This window comes from Enhydra lutris, unplaced genomic scaffold, assembly GCF_002288905.1.
Source record: "Enhydra lutris kenyoni isolate GAN:26980312 unplaced genomic scaffold, ASM228890v2 scaffoldscaffold60, whole genome shotgun sequence".
NCBI classification, from domain to species: Eukaryota; Metazoa; Chordata; class Mammalia; order Carnivora; family Mustelidae; genus Enhydra; species Enhydra lutris.
In genome coordinates this window covers 11,057,797-11,075,437 of record NW_019154144.1, presented here as the reverse complement: position 1 = coordinate 11,075,437, position 17,641 = coordinate 11,057,797, and the positions used below count along the sequence as shown (strand labels likewise).

Below are 17,641 nucleotides of genomic sequence, written 5' to 3'. Positions count from 1 at the left end.
AAAAAAAAAAACCCTCTATGTGCCTATCTATTATACACATACATATGCATACATCACATATACACACATACACACATTTGTATACATACATGTTATTTGGGGGAATTGGGTTCCTTAAATAATGACTTATAGTGAGCATACCAGTTATTTGTATATAAATATTTTTACATTTGTATACAAATCTGAGATGTTAAAAGTTTTACTTTCTTGCCATTTTACTATCTTCTCCTCTTTATTTATTGTGCTAATTACTATGCAATTAGTATGTAGCTTTTATCTTAAAAAGTATGCATGTATCTGTTTATCTGTCTGTCTGCCTGCCTGCCTGGTGTCTCGGCCCAAATTATTCACTAGTATCATTTAAGAAATACAGAGTCTCGAATAATGATGAATCATTATAGTGACAAATAATCAATGTTCAAAATGGAAGTTTCAGGTATTCTCTAACTACATTTAAAATCACTAACAAATCATGTCAGTCATGTGCTTCTGAAAACCTGGAATGTGCTCATCCACGGATCAACTCGTGTACAGACAGGGATAAAAGCAGTACTGTTTTCTAGTGGTCTTTGCTGAGCACCGGTGCTAGCATGGGCATCCACCTCAGATCTACACTCTGTATTTTGATCAGTCACGGCCAAGTCCAGAGCTGCTGGATGGAGAGTACTTTTAAAATTATTATTTTTTTCCAATTGAATTCAATTAACATATCATATATTATTAGTTTCAGAGATAGAGTTCAATGATTTATCAGTTGTATATAACACCCAGTGCTCATTACATCAAGTGCCCTCCTTAATGCATCCAGTTACCCCCTCACTCCATCCAACCCCCTGTCCCAGCAACCTTCAGTTTGTTTCCTAGAGTTAAGTCTCTTATGGTTTGTCTCCCTCTCTGGTTTCCTCTTACCTTTTTTCCCCTCCCTTCCCCTATGCTCTTCTATTTTGTTTCTTAAATGCCACATATGAGTTAAATCATATGATAATTGTCTTTCTCTGATTGACTTATTTTGCTTAGCACAATACCCTCTAGTTCTATGTACAATATTGCAAATGGTAAATTTTTTTTTTTTCTGGCTGAGTAATATTCGTGTGGTGTGTGTGTGTGCGTGTGTGTGTGTGTATGTGTACCACATCTTCCTTATCCATTAATCTATTGATGGACATCTGGGCTCTTTCCATAGTCTGGCTACTGTAGACATTGCTTAGAATTATTTCTGGAGGTTAAAATCTAAAGATAGGTACTGTTTTTCACATGACCAAAGAATATGCAAAAAGGCCAGCTGAAAGGGAAAAAAAAATTGAAGTAAGCTATGGTATCTATAGTTAGACCATTAACTTTCTTGGTCTCTTTACTACCATGAAATCTCATAAGTAGTAATTTATTAGGTGGTGCTCTATTGGCCTCTGGACAGTTTAATAATAATCATCATAGTGCAAACAGAACTTTTTTAAAAAATAAAAACATGATTCATACAAAGAATGAAAGAATGTCAAAAATTTATAACTCTTTCATAGGAAACATTAAGATATAAAGATAGTTCACAGAACATTTTGAGGAACTGATCATTTATAGGTATTTGGAAAGGAAGGTTAGAATAGAAACAGGTTAGACACAGAACGAGTTAATGTCCTACGGAGCAAAAAAATACACAGGACATTAGGAAGCATGGGGCCTTTAATCAACAATAAGCAGAGCATCAAACTATGAAACATCCCCCCAAGTAATTAAATAATTCTCGAGGGGCCTGTTAACAATGCTTCAGTGTGACACAGAAAGGACACACTGCTCTCCCAGACCAATTTGCCCTATTTCCAAGTTTCAGAAAGTCTTTCTCACATTTAGAAAGGAGTTTGCTATACCAGTGTATCATGTATCAAGGATAACAGTCATGTAGTTAATTAACTGCTGGAAAAAAGAAAAAAGAAATTGAAGGAGGAGAAGATGAGGATGTTATAAAATTGTACAGAAGGGCAATACTTTTCTTATGGATCAGAATACCATGCATTAAGAAATTTGATTTTTCCTGTTACAAACATCACAATGTCCTAAAAATTTAGTATTATAAATCTCAAAAATACTAATAAAGACTAATATATAACTAAATGGAGATATCACCTATTTTAAAACATGTTCACGAAACATTTTAAATAATTATTTAAAGCATTTAGCTGTGATAAGAAATGAACTGCTTACTTACAGAATCAGTGAGCTTGTCATTAGTCAGTACTTTAAGATTTTGGTTGCCATAACAACATGACACAACTTTCATCATTACCATAAACCCAGCATTTCTAAAAATAGCTTATTTCAACATTCAGGCTCTGTGATCACTAAAATTGAGCTTTATTACAGAACCATAACTAAGAGTGCAATCAAATGCACCACAGAAGAGAAGTCATTAACAATTTAAGCCTGAAAAACTAAAAAGAAAAGATGGTAATATATTTATAAATAATAGATCGGTTAAAGAATTTTGATTTTTCTTTCAACATTAACACAAACATCAAAAACATCACAATGGATCAAGTCAATTTTCCATCTCAGGTCAGTTTTTTGTCACTCACTATAAAACATATCTTAGGGGCACATGGTTGGCTCAGTCAGAAGAACGTGCAACTCCTGGTCTTGGGGTTGTGAGAGTTCAAGCCTCACAATGGGTGTAGAGATTATTTAAAAAAATAAAATCTTCAGGGGTGCCTGGGTGGCTCAGTGGGTTAAAGCCTCTGCCTTTGGCTCAGGTCGTGATCTCAGGGTCCTGGGATCGAGCCTGGCATCAGGCTCTCTGCTGGGCAGGGAGCCTGCTTCCCTTCCTCTCTCTCTGCCTGCATCTCTGCCTAATTGTGATCTCTGTCTGTCAAATAAATAAATAAAATCTTAAAAAAAAAAAAAACTAAAATAGAATTTAGTTGCTTGGCCAGACTCAAAATTACCATACAAAATTTAGTATGTTTCCTATATGCCAGCAGTATCTAATTAGAACAGGTAATGGAAAATAAAAGATCTTATCATAATTGTCACAATTATTTCCTAGGAATAAACATGATAATAGAGAAGATATGAGGAAATTACAAAACTGTATTGAAAATTCTATAAGATCTGAATAAATAAGCATACCATGTTCACAGATGGAAATATTCACTAGTGGATTATATTTTTTTTAGTTCCTTTTTGCTCATTCTTACATTAGCTTGGTGAGTGTTTCAAATGCAATCGAAATGAACGTTACCTTCTATAGTTGTGTGTGGTATTCTATATCCTTCTTTTTTTTTTTTTTTTTTTTTTTTGCTTAAATGGCTCTGTGGCCCCTTATTTATTTATAATCATTTTTTAAATTTATTTTCAGCATAACAGTATTCATTGTTTTTTGTACCACACCCAGTGCTCCATGCAATCCGTGCCCTCTCTAATACCCACCACCTGGTTCCCCCAACCTCCCACCCCCCCACCTCTTCAAACCCTTCAGATTGTTTTTCAGAGTCCATAGTCTCTCATTGTTCACCTCCCCTTTTAATTTCCCCCTATTCTATATCCTTCTATTAGGTTGAGCTGATTAGTGGCATTGTTCAGTTCTTCTACACCATACTCGGTTTTTGTCTACTTTTTCTACCAACTACTAAGATAGCAGTGTTGAAATATCTACTTAACAATTGTCAGTTGATCTATTCTTCCTCAATTCTTTTAGCTTATACTACTTGGTTTTTTGAAGCTCTGCTATTAGTTGCACATATCTAAGGTAATTAATTATATCTTCTTCATAAACTGATTCTATTATTATTATAAAATGTACCTCATCTTTGGTATCTGTCCTGCAGTCTAATTTTTCTGATATTAATATAGTTACTTTAGCTTTATTCTGATTAGTATTTGCATGGTATATCTGTTACTATCCTTTTATTCTTAAAGTATTTGTATCCTTACATATAAAGTGGCTTTCTTACAGATAGCAGACAGTTGGGTGCTTCATTTAATCTGCTTCATTTAATCTAAGAAGCTCTGCCTTTTATCTGGAGTGTGTGTGTCTTTTACATTTAATACAGTTATTTATAAGGCTGAATTTAAGTCTGTCATCCTGCTATTTTTTTTTAATATTTGTCCCATCTGTTCTTTTTCCTTTTCTGCTTTGCTTTGATATGATTGTTTTTTAGCATTCTATCTTATCCACGGACATGTTAGATGATTTTTGTCCAAGAGCTGGCTGCAAGGTTCACAATGTACCTTCAAAAATATTATATAATAACCTTATAACATCATAAATGTACATTCTACTTTCCTCCCACTCCCATCTTTTGTGCATTTGTTGTCATAAATTTTATTTCTATGTGTTAAAATCCCAAAATTCACTGTATTTTTGTTTTAAATGGTCAACTATCTTTTACACTTAGTATTTCCTGTGCTCATTATTTCTCTGTGAGTTTTCTTCTGGTATTCTTTTCCTTCAACTTGAAGGACTTCTTTTTTCCTTTCTTACAGTGCAGTATACTAGCGATAAATCCTCTCTGCTTTTTTTACCTCAAAATTTATTTATTGCTCTTTCAGTTTGAAAGGTATTTTTGATGAATACACTATCAAAGTAGATATTTAAAGATGATATTCTATTGTCTTCTGGTTTGTGCTATATATAACAAGAAGTCAGTAATATGCCTACCATTATTCCCTGCAAATAATATGTCTTTTTCTCTCTGGCTACTTTCATGATTTTTCTCTTTATCACTGGTTTTCAGTAATTGGATTATGGTGTACCTAGGTATGGTCTTCTCTGTTGGGTTATTTAACTTCTTGGGTCTGTGGGTTCATGTTTTCTATCACATTTGGAAAAAGCTGTTTTAGTTCTTCAAATTTTTTCTGACTCAATTTCACTATGACACTCCAGTTATACCTACTTGAGATTGCTTAATATTATCTCACAATTCACTAAGACTCTCCAACTTTTTCTAGTATTTAATTTTTTTCTATCTGTGCTTCAGTTTGGATGATTTCTACTATACTCTTTCAGGCTGACCTTTCTCTGTAGTTGTCCAACTGACAGTTATGCCTACTCTGTTAATTTTTCATTTTAGATAGGATACTTTTTGGGTATAGAATTCTCATTTTGTTAAACTCCTTATTTTTTCCTCTCAGTATAATAACGTTTTCCTTTAAGTCCCTGAACACACTGTAAACAGCCGTCTTGAAGACTTTACCTGCTAGTTCTATAAATTGTCTTTTGTCAGTCTGTTCTTTACTGATAGATTTTTTTTTTCTAGTTTTGGTTCATATTTTCCTACTACTTCACCTAAGTAATTTTTTATTGCATTATAAATGCTACACTGTTGTTTGTATTTGTTGTCATCCTTAAGGGCGCTAAGTTTTGTTCTGGAAGGCACTTAATTTAGTTAAAGATCAGCATGATCTTTTAGAGTTTGTTTTTGAGCTTCTTTGAGTCTAAAGTAATCTTTACTGTAGGACTGCAACAACCCTGCTTTTAAGGCTTGGACTTTCTGAAGTCCGTAAAGCATTGTGCAAGCTCCAGTTATTTTTCAGCTCACAGGCTTCCAGTAGCTATTCTTTCCCTAGCAGTCCTATTTTCCCCCCAAACATACTTTATTTTTGTTGATACAGGTACTCTGATGGTTAATATGGGTGGCTTAAAAAGAGGCAGTTAAGAAAAGAGGAAAAAGAAAAATTATTCTGTCTACCTCTTTAAAAAAATTTCCTTTAAAGGCATTATTTCTTAATCATTACATTATTTTCCTAGTATATATAATAGAGGAAGATTCCTGAACAAGAGTTCTCAAATCATATCCAATTTCTACTATGCTCACTTTAGGAAGCATCTATAATTTTCTTTATTTCTTAAACTCCTCATATACATAATTCTGAATCATCAAGAAAAGACATTGAGAACAACTTATGTATTTTTAACTGTGGCTTCTGTAATCCAATCTCGGTATTTACACCACCGAAAGGTGAATATTGGAGTTTGGCACTGAAAAAAGAACACACCCTTCTAATTCACCCCAAGGAAGAAAGTAAGGAAGAATTCCTTAAAACTATTTTCTTTCCCTTTTCTTCATTTTCTATACAACTTTGCTTCCTGGCTACTTAAATTTATTCAATAGTTTATTTCAAGGCTGAGGCATTTAATCAAAATCTCTCTTGAAAAGCAGTCAAACTCTAAGACAAAGAGAAGGGAGACAAGAGTGATAGGTGTCCCAAAGGTACGGCAGCAATAGTAAAGTGCAGGAGAGCAGAATATTAACAAAATTTTAAAATGATTAAAAAAGAGCATTTTACATTTGAAAGATCTACTTCAAAGAAACAACAGACATTTTAAATAAAATATGAATAGAAAAGAAATTGGTGACATAAAAACCTGAAATAAATTTTGGTTAAAAGTGAATTATCATTTTGAAAAGGTTCAAAATTTAACTGAATAAAAGTTCTGTCCTATTGTCTCAAATGCTTCAGAAATAAGATCAAATAAATACTGTGCCTATATAGTAGCAGAAATAAGGATAAAAGTTAATTTTGAAAATAAGAAAAAGCCATCAATCAAAGAAAAGAGGAAAAGCAGTTAGAAAGTCTGCTTTCATGGTGAATCTAATTTCATTGTGTAAAATGTCCTATTTTCAAAGCAGCCCTGATTTTTAAAATAAGTAGCCAAATTGATACATTTTTTTTCTTCTGAAAATGTATTCACAGGTTACACTTTAATTTTAGAATACTTTGCAAATAACATCTTAGAAATTTTCTGAATGAAAAAAGTGTTAGTTATAGGTAGTAACCAATTTCTCTTAGTTGTCCTATTATTATTTACATGCATTTCTCAATTCTTAAATGTCACTATATTAGAATTTGTAACGGGATGTTAGGTACATACTATAAAAACAAAATACTAATTAAAAATTTAGATTTTAAGACAATATTCCAAAAACTATGTTCATTTGGCTGTTAACAACAAAATTTATATTATTATTGTTAATCAATAAACAATAAAAGTAAATGGAAAACTGAAATCCTGCAGTAATAGAAGACAAAAATCTGATTTGAAATATCATTTAAGCTTTAGAGAATCTGAGGAGTCCTCACAGATAAAGAATTCAGATACAGTCATAGAAAGTGCTTAATCCCATTGCTAGTTCTATAACTTTAAATTATTATTTAAAGTTTACGAAAGGGAGATAAAAATCTATTGAGAAGCATTCCTGAATTTAAGGACATACGTTTTTAAAATTTTGATGAATGCTATCAAATTACCCTCTAAAAGGATTGTACTAATTTATATTCTCATCAACAGCATATGAAATAATCTCCATTTTCCCAGACCCTTCCCATTAGCACATAACAAACTTTTTATTGTCAGTAATCTAATAGGCAGAAATTCTCAATGCTTTTTAATTTGCATTTTTGATTACTAATATGTTCTCATATATTTACTCGCCATTTGCATTTCTTCTGTGAACTGTCCAAACATACAGTGCCTGTTTTTCTGTTTTGTCCTGATTTGCGGGATTTTGTTCTATATTAAGGATAATGTATCAAGGATAACTTGTGTGTTACATAACTTGCAAATATTGTTCCACATTACTGTTTGTATTTTTTTTTAAAGATTTTATTTATTTATTTTACAGAGAGAGATCACAAGTAGACAGAGAAGCAGGCAGAGAGAGAGAGGGAAGCAGGCTCCCTGCTGAGCAGAGAGCCCGATGTGGGCCTCGATCCCAGGACCCTGAGATCATGATCTGAGCCGAAGGCAGCGGCTTAACCCACTGAGCCACCCAGGCACCCTACTGTTTGTATTTTAACTTAGTTTATATTGTTGCTTTTTATGGAAAAAAAATAAAAAACTTCAAGTGTTTTATAGCTGAATCTGTCCATTTTCTCCTTTATGTCATCTGGGCTACATGCCATCCTTTATAAAACACATTAAAATTTCCCCTCAACTGGCATATTATGAAAAGAATAACGGCATGTTTCAAATTTATTGATGCCCCAAACAACTCAATACTCAAATACTAAACCTGAAACGTGTGGTTAAATCTAAAGGACCTATAGGTATTCATTTAAAAAAATAATTCAAGAAACACACACAATTTGAGCCATGGCACAATGGAGTTCCTTTTATAGTCTCTCAGGTCTTTAGAATTCCAGCTATGTAGGGGAACCTGGTTGGTTCAGTGGGTTAAGCCTTCAGCTCAGGTCATGATCTCCGGGTCCTGGGATCTAGCTCCACATCGGGCTCTCTGCTGAGCAAGCAGCTTGCTTCCCCCCTCTCTCTGCCTGCCTCTCTGCTTACTTGTGATCTCTCTCTCTCTGTCAAATAAATAAATAAAATCTTTAAAAAAAAAAAAAAAGAATTCCAGTTATGTAGATAGTATAAGATCTTTATACTATAAAGGATAATAAAATATGAAATAAAAATTAAAATCATTCACTCTAACTACACCTAATATGGGAAAATTCCCTAACTCTATGCCTGAGAAAAAAATGGTCCATCCCATTTCCAGCCAATTCTATTCGAGACCAAATTTTTCTGCATGTTGAGCCAAAAGCTGCCTCCTTGCTTTATTTACTGCTATAGACCTACTCTCCAGAACAAGAGAAAACAAATGTACCACCCACCACTCTGTACCACTTCATCCTTGCAGATAATTGAAATATGTTCTTCAAGTTTGATTCTTTCCTTACTTTTTAATATAAATATCTGTTCACATGTCTAACTAATCCAACAGACTATAATCTGCATGCAGACAGGGCAAATGTCTTTTGAATCTTAGTCCTTGCCTGTTATATAGGAAGCATTTAATACACAATTGGGTGTCAATTTGTCAATATCTTCCTTATAATCAAGAAAGTCAGACAATATCAACTGTTTCTTCTAACCGTAACATTCTAAGATTTTAATGTACAGTTCTTTGTCTCAAACACATTCCTGATAAATACATGATACTGAACAATTAAAAATATATCTCCAGATCCAAAATAATCTATAAAGTAGTTCATCTGCACTGCACAATTAATATATTATTCATCTTCCATAACATTTTAAATGTCATTCTGACATCTTTGTTAATACAAGGGAATTTTGTATTATGGTTATACACATCCAATTATATTCACATTCATTTTATAAACCGTTCACTGAATAGAGATTTTGGAGCTGTATACATGCAAGCAATAAGTATGAACAGGGTCAGGTCAGCTCTTTAGGGGTGCTCAGACATAAAACAAGGTTGGTTACTATAGATCTTCAATGGTAAATCTACTATTCAACGTAAATTTTTTCTAAGAAATGTGCTTGGTATTTTTAAAGATATATGAATCTTTACCAACTAGTTGAAACAAACAAACAAAAATACTTACTTCACTGTGGCACTTAGGAGAAAGTTCAGCTGTGACATCAGCAAGCTGTCTGGGGCTGACAGGTAACGATCAAACTGAACCTACATGACGTAGAGAAAGAGCAAAATATAAAGTGCATATATCTGCTAGTAGACATCTCAACACAATCATCACTTCTAAGGGTTAAAACTTAGCAAACATACCATGGTACAAATAATGAGTTCTTTGTGATCAAAACGAGTTACTGCTTTAACATTCCAACTAAAATTCCCTAACAGTATCAACTTCTTAATGTAGTCAGTATCAGCAATATTTACTTTTAAAATACTGAATCCAAGTCACTTGCCTTAATCTCCTTCACCAAACTTTTAAATAATAGTATTAACAAGAAAAGTCATCAGAGTAGAAGTCTACCTTACTTTCTTAAATCCACTGTATTTGTTAATTGTTAATTTACCTAATCATTCAACTAATATTTATTGAGTACCTATTATTAGGAAGGTACTATATTAGGTAAAGTGTAAATAATGGTGAGCAAAAGAGGACAGTCCCTAGCTTCAAAGACCTTATGATCTACTGAGAAAGATCATAAACAAATAATAATGGAAATAAATATAAAATTACAAATTGTGTTATGGATTCTATGAAGGAAAACACCAAAGCCCTTATAAAAAGTGTAAATCAGGAGGATGGACCTAGTTTCTGCGTTTGGCAAAAGAATCTGAGGAAAGGATATCTGAAGTGAGATCTTAAGAGATGAACAGAGATTAAGTAAGAGTGTGTGTGTAGTGGGGGTCAGGGGGATAGAATGGATGTGACAGCATGGATGAAGGCTTAAGGTGAGAAAGAGAATTGCTAACAGAGATCAGTTCATGTAGGTCTTCTACTATTCTTTAAAGGATTTTAATTCTTACTGGCATAAGCATTTAGGAAACCATTGAAGGGGGGTAATAATCTGATTTAAGTTTTAAGAAGTTATGTCTGGCTACAGCAAGAAGGGAAGGTCATAATGGTAGATGCAAGGACACCAAGACTTCTTAGACTACAAGGACACATCTTAGACTACAAGGACAACAACATGGTAGACAGAAGAGGAGATATTTGACAGAACTAGACATAAAATTATCAGCATTTGGTTAGTGACAAGATGGAGGGGCTGACTCCCAGATCTGGATCTGTATAATTAAACTCACAGCATTATCATAATTCCTAACTGTCTACTTTTCACATTTATTTAGTTGTGTAACAGCTATAGCACTTAATAGATCACATCTATTTTCATCCCAATTCTTAGCATGATGCTTAGGAAATAGCAGATAACATTTGAAATGATAATGGACAGATGCTCTTACCACTTTCTGAGTTGAGAAATTTGGAAGAGGACCTGGGGGTGGGGGACAGGAGAGACTTAGAAGAGTTCAAGTCTAGGATATGCTGAACTCAACGTGCCCTGAAGCATTCAAGTGACAGCTACAGACAGTTATATATAAAATGATGGACCACCCACAAAACCAGATTATTTAGAGGGATTCTTTAGAGAGACAGATATTCAACTTTACTGCTATTAAAGTTTAAGACCAAGCACAAAATAATTTGTAATGGGGTTTAAATATAGTTTGTGGTTTTACATTATGGACTAGATATATGTTGGTGGGGGAGAGAGAGAAGGGGAGGAAAACAAATTTATTGAGTACTATGGTTACTGAACCTTTGTACAGACTTAGGTCATTTTGGAGGTGGGGGAGGCGGAATACCTTGAAGTGGGATACTGGGTGGTATGGTGAGCGTATATTTAACTTTCTAAGAAACTTATCTTTTTAAATTAATCTAAAATTTATTCATTTTCATTTATTTTTAAACTTTTTAGAATAAAATCTTCATATTTTTAAAATTTTTGCTGTGATGTTTGACGAACAGAAATTATAACTATTACTTCTATGTGTGTGTGTATATATATATATATATATACATAATCTTTTATTATGACATAATGTTCCTTATTTATCTTATTTAGTGTTTTTAAAATCTACTTTATCTAATATTAATACTGTTGGCTCTGTACTCTTTGCCTTGTTAGGTATCTTGTGGGCTCATGCCTTTCATTTAATTTAGTTCTGTAAGATAGGTAACAAAGCCTTGGCATTAAAAGTTATCCAGGAGAACTATGTGCTGAAGTCAAGCCATCATGGTAGTGAGCATATGTGAGTATTTAAATACTTAGGATGGGATAGGCAGTACAGTAGTTGAGCGTGTCAGTACTAGGTTGAATGGGGTTGAATAGGTTGTTCAGAGGATTAGAGTTCACACATGAAAAACACTAGCATACTCAATAAAAAACTATGCTAAAGACACCATTGTTATCACTGCTACTTGTGTATTACTTAAAGCTTCCAAACAAGATCACCCTACGTTGGCTGAACGAATGTCATCCAACAGTGGGTATACCTGCATGCCAAGTATATATATAAGATGTGGAAACACGCTCATGCAGACGTGCAGGCAAGGTCTTCACTTGAAAAGAAGGAAATAAGGTAGAGGTTCGAAGAATCTCACACTCAAGAGTAATATGTTATTTTAAGACTGGAATCCAATTTCAGCTACCATCTCAGGAAGAAATCAAGAACTATAAGCCAAAGATGACTAACAGTGAGAAGTCTTCAATGATATATAGCCTAACTTCTTTGCATCTGTCATTCCTGTTTCTCTATTATGTTAGAAATAAAACTCTGAAAACGAAGAAAACCCAAACAGGAATGATGGGGTGTTAGGGTAGAGTAGAATATTACCACAAATGTATGACTTGGTCAGACCTTAGTTAAAGGAAACATGTGTACAATCATTATTATTGCACCCAATAAGAATGCAATATATCAAGAGATAAAATTACCATCCAGGACAAAATTATCACACAGGAAAAAATTAATAATGTTTTATGAGGAAACCTACGTTGAAATGCTTTACTATTCACTTACCATTGCAGCCTTCAGTGCCACAGAATCTAGGTTGGGCAAATTAGCTAAAGAGCCCTAAAAAAAACAAAACAAAACAGCAAAAATAAGATATAAAAAAAAGGTGCTATAGCTTCAGTTCAATTACGAAATACAGTCTATTAACAGATACCCCAAATTTGGAAATTCATCCCCTTTCCAAAGAACTCAAGTGTCACCTCTTCAACCTCAACTAGAGCAGGGACTATGACTTGATCATTTTTGTGAAACTAGCATGAAGGCACACCATCGTATTTGTTGGAGGGAGTGACAAGCACAAGTTTATTAACAATGGGAACACCAGTATATTTCAGATTTACACATAAGCAAGGCAAAAACGCAAGGAAGCACTTAGAAAACGTGAGTAAATCATGGAGGCTTGAAGTTGCACTCTGACAATTTTCAGTAGTATACAACAGCAGCAGAATTGATTTCTCTTTGATAGAAATTTGCTTGCTGCTTTATCAGAATAAAAAATTTGGAACTGGTAATTTTTGAGAGCTTCATTTAGAAGTTCCTGGACTGTAAAATATTCTTCATGTTAATGCCATTTAAATGAGTTCTCTGCTTTTTAAAGAAAGATCCTTACTTAGCTTTCTCGGGTTCCCCCACTCCCTTCTCTACTTCCACTGGAGTCCTATAACTTTACAAGATCTTATGCTGGCCTCAAAGTATTTACCTTTCCAAAATAATAGACCGAGATTCGCCAAGTTAGAAAGGGGATGACTACACTTACACAGTAACCTATGCATTCAATTAACTGATAGTGATATAGGAAGTTAGAAAATTAACCAGTATGAATATCCTTTATACATTTTAGTACTAAGCTTTTTCCCATATTTTTAAACAAAATTACCATGGTAAAAAGGACAGTTAATATTTGGGGGCACTCTGCTACATCTCAGGTAATCATCTAGAAATTGTACTGTATTTTCTCACTTTATTTTCAGAACCCTGTAATAGAAATACTATTATTATCCTAATTCCACAGATGAAAGACACAGAGATAAGTCACTTTCCCAGTTTAAAACAAAGCAAACTATTAAGTGGCAGAGCTAAGATTCAAGCTACAGTTCAGCTCTAGAACCCATGCTCTAAATGGGCATTTCTCCAGTTAGGAACACCCACGTGCTTACCTGTTCAGGCTTATGTTGCTGTATGGTGTTATAGATACAACTCAAGCCTGCTCTAGTTAAAACGTAAGAAGCTTGCTCATTTATAAGTGTGTCCAAATGTGCTTCGATCTAAAATAAAACACAACAGAAAGAAAATACTTTAAAAGGGGAATAAGACTGATGAGAGTAGAAGTAGACCACCGTAGAGTCAGCTCTTCATCAGGGACCTGCTCCTTGCAGTGCCTGTGAGGCCAGACCATGAGCCACATGGGCTGCTTCTGTGACAAAGCGTTTCCTTCCCCAAAGAGGAACTCCTCCTACAAAAGGGAGAGAAAGTCTCACTTTAAAAATAACTGAAGAGGACTCTAGGACTAGTCACTAATCAAAAAATCTGAGTTGTGTGTCAGTTCTTTTAAAAGATGGCACTAAGCAAAACACAAACAAAAAACAATAAACAGTAAAAAATAACAACAGTGTAAAATAAAATATTTAGAAAGACTTCTGGGAAGATGAAGGCCTGATGTTCCTGACCTCCACATTTCCCTTACCCTTCCAACTTCTTGGACAGACTCAACCAATCAAATGTGCCAACTAGAGAAGCAGGTTTGTTAGAATCAGGGGAGAGTTGAGGACCAGCAGAAGGCTGGTCAAAGATTTAAGGTTAGGAACGGCTCAAGCTAGAAGATGTGAGTTGTATGTGCTCATCTGCTTCATATTATCTTTGAGGAACCCATCTAATGCTAATGGGGGCAGAATCCACACAAGTTAGACTACCCTGATAGGCTGAAATATCCCTTAGTGGGAAGAAGTCTGCTGCTCCCTTACTTTTACCAGTATAAGCCCAAGAGTTTGGGGGTCTTCCATCTTTTCTTGGCCAGGGAGTTCCCTCAGTTTTACCAGTTTGTTTGTCCATGGAGCAGTTTACTACTAACGGTGCTATTAATATCTGGATGCTTGCCAATAGCCGAGCACCTCTCCCCTTAAAAAACTTACAACTAACTTAAGAGAGGTGAGTATATTCTAAGAGAAAACTCATCTGAATAATTAGAACAAATCTTTTCTGGAGGCAACTCTACTAAAAGACACAGAGTTCTTTAACTTTTTTTTTAAGTGAATGTCCAAGAAACTACAATTAGAGCCCTTAGTCATTAGACTTACTGGAAATCAAAGAAAAACAAGATGTGCAAATATAAACATTTGATGAAAAAGTTACTGCTAAGAACCAAATGAGTATCTGAAGAAGAACAGAAGAAAAGTACTACAGTAACATCAAAGAAAGATTAAATTAGAGTATAAAAAGAAATTAGAAGAGAGATTCTGGAGATAAAACCAACTAAGGGGCAAGAGCTTCAGAATATAAAAAGTAACAGATGGAAAAGTGATAATTAATTAGATAGTAAAAAACTTTATTGAGCAAAAGAAAGGATTGAATCTTCAGACTGAAATGGCTCTGCAAAATCCAAATGGAAATAACAGAAAAAGAGACATGCCAAAAAATATCCTGAGGAAATATCTCAACTTGAAGGAAAATCCTTACAAGCGTCCAGATGGACAGACTAAGTTACCACAAAGAAAGAATCAGACTAGCCTGAACTCCTTTCTTGAAACACTGGAAGAAGGCAAGTAAGAGTGGAAGGAAATTAATAGACAATTGATAGGAAAGCTCTGAAAATCAAGAATCCTTTACTCCACAAGGTGAACTTTCTTTGGAGGGCCTAAAAACACCACATCTTCCGTATCTGCATCATTGTGCAGTCCTCTCTACCAGTGACTCTGGGGCTGAGCCATGCAACCAGCACTGGCCAACAGCCGATCAGCAAGCATGGAATGCGCACAGGCTTCACATGTACTTACACAAGGAGGCTTGTCCCCTTGGAATGCAAAACATGACCACGGAATGGTTAAGAAACACAGATAATTGGGGATAAAACAGATCCATGAATACCTGATATATCTGAACTTTTTTTTTTTTTTTTTTTAAAGATTTTTTTTTTTTATTTGACAGAGAGAGATCACAAGTAGACAGAGAGGCAGGCAGAGAGAGAGAGAGAGAGAGAGAGAGAGGGAAGCAGGCCGAGAGCCCGATGCGGGACTCGATCCCAGGACCCTGAGATCATGACCTGAGCTGAAGGCAGCGGCTTAACCCACTGAGCCACCCAGGCGCCCTATATCTGAACTTCTTAAGATTGAGACAAATGGCAGAGTTTGGGGGTTGAGTTAGTGATAAATATAGTCAAAAGCAATGAAATTTTTTTAAATAAAGAATTTTACTAATTCCACAAAAAAAAGTAATATAAGAAAAACTAATCATACTTCATTATATTTCTTTTAAAAGGAATTAGAAATTAGAAAATATCACAAGTTTAGATGTACCAAAGCTTATTCCTTAGAAACCCCTAACACTTTACAAATGAATTTTTACCATAGCCACTGCCAAATTACTTACATACTTGCAATAACACAGAATACTCAGAATTTTTTCTTAAAAAAAATTGTATTTACCAAAACTCACTATTTTAAAATCAGAAGCCAAGTATCTGGTAAATTTTACAAAATGCTTTGTTTTATCCACTTTACAAACTCTTAAGTGATACCATTTGGCTTATAGGACTAGAGTCACTGGTATAACAAACTGTAATGTTTTGCCTAACACTGGTTTACACATAGATAAAAATATATCTGTCCTCTGTAACACCTTCTGCACTAGCTAGAAAGCTTGAAAAATATAGCATATTATTCACAGTTCAGAAAATGAAATCTGCATACAGAATAACTGTTTCAATCAATAAGAAAAACTTCATTCCATCATCACAAACTATGGTTTGAATAAAATATCATATTTATTATATATTCTAGCTTCCCCCAAACAAATCCAAAATACTAAGAGTGTGTGTTTGTGTATGTATGTGTGTGTATGTGGACTTCTATCAGACTATACCAAAGGATTTATAAAAAGTAGGTCACGGAAATTGGATTAAGGCCAGTAATGAGATCATATACAGAAAAAAGGCTCCATCACAGTGAGCTGTCATCTTACGGTAAAATTTACCTGAAACTGCAGCATTTCTAGACGTCTGTCAGTGAACTCAAACAGAGCTAGTGTTGTCTTCATCATATACAGTGAATTGACCATGAAAGTGGCCATGTCAGCTGTGCCTAAATTGCTAGCAGATACAGTACACATTTGGAGGAGGGGATCCAAGACACATGACAAAACCTATAAATGAAAAACAAAATGAAATTTATTTTTTATTCCCCAATCAGTGATTGGGCCTGGGTTAACAGTACTTCAGAATGAAACTCAAACTAATTGGAAGGGGGCCAACTTATAGAAGTACATTTTAAAAAGATTAAATGTTACAGTAATCATAATGTTTTTTACAACGAGCATCACTGAATAAAACACTCTTCAAAAATAAAGAGACCTGGAGGAAGGAGTCAAGATGGCGGAGAAGTAGCAGGCTGAGACAACTTCAGGTAGCGGGAGATCAGCTAGATAGCTTATCTAAAGATTGCAAACACCTACAAATCCAACGGGAGATCGAAGAGAAGAAGAACAGCAACTCTAGAAACAGAAAATCAACCACTTTCTGAAAGGTAGGACTGGCGGAGAAGTGAATCCAAAGTGACGGGAAGATAGACCGCGGCGGGGAGGGAGGGGGGGTTCCCGGCAAGCGGCGGAGCAACGGAGCACAAAATTGGGACTTTTAAAAGTCTGTTCCGCTGAGGGACATCGCTCCAGAGGCTTAACAGGGGTAGAGCCCACGCAGGGTCGGCGTGGCCTCAGGTCCTGCAGGGTCACAGAATGATCGGGGGTGTGTGAGTGTCGCAGAGCTTACAGGTATTAGAACGGGGAAGCCGGCTACAGAGACAGAGCCGAGGAGTGAGCTCTCAGCTCGGGGTTACCTTGAACCGGTCGCAGGCTCGGTCAGCTCGGAGCGCGGCCGGAGGCCAGAGTGACGGGAGTAATTGGGCGCTGTTCTCTGAGGGCGCACTGAGGAGTGGGGCCCTGGACTCTCAGCTCCTCCAGGCTGGGACCGGGAGGCCGCCATCTTCATTCCCGCCCTCCGGAACTCTAGGGAAAGCGCTCAGGGAACAAAAGCTCCCGAAAGCAAACCCAGCAGATTACTCAGACCGGCCCCGGGTAAGGGCGGTGCAACTCCGCCTGGGGCAAAGACACTTGAGAATCACTACAACAGGCCCCTCCCCCAGAAG

At 35.4% G+C, this 17,641-nt stretch overlaps 1 protein-coding gene across 1 annotated transcript in view; it reads right to left on the bottom strand.

The window, feature by feature from the left end:
• The window catches only part of LOC111158582 (component of oligomeric golgi complex 6), a 93,138-nt gene that overhangs the window by 7,370 nt on the left and 68,127 nt on the right, over nt 1-17,641 (bottom strand). The window contains exons 15-18 of the mRNA XM_022520704.1: nt 16,476-16,643; nt 13,448-13,555; nt 12,297-12,350; nt 9,346-9,425 (exon numbers count right to left, since the gene is read on the bottom strand). Of these exons, the coding sequence (XP_022376412.1) occupies nt 9,346-9,425; nt 12,297-12,350; nt 13,448-13,555; nt 16,476-16,643 (410 nt within the window). The remainder of the gene's footprint in view (nt 1-9,345; nt 9,426-12,296; nt 12,351-13,447; nt 13,556-16,475; nt 16,644-17,641) is intronic.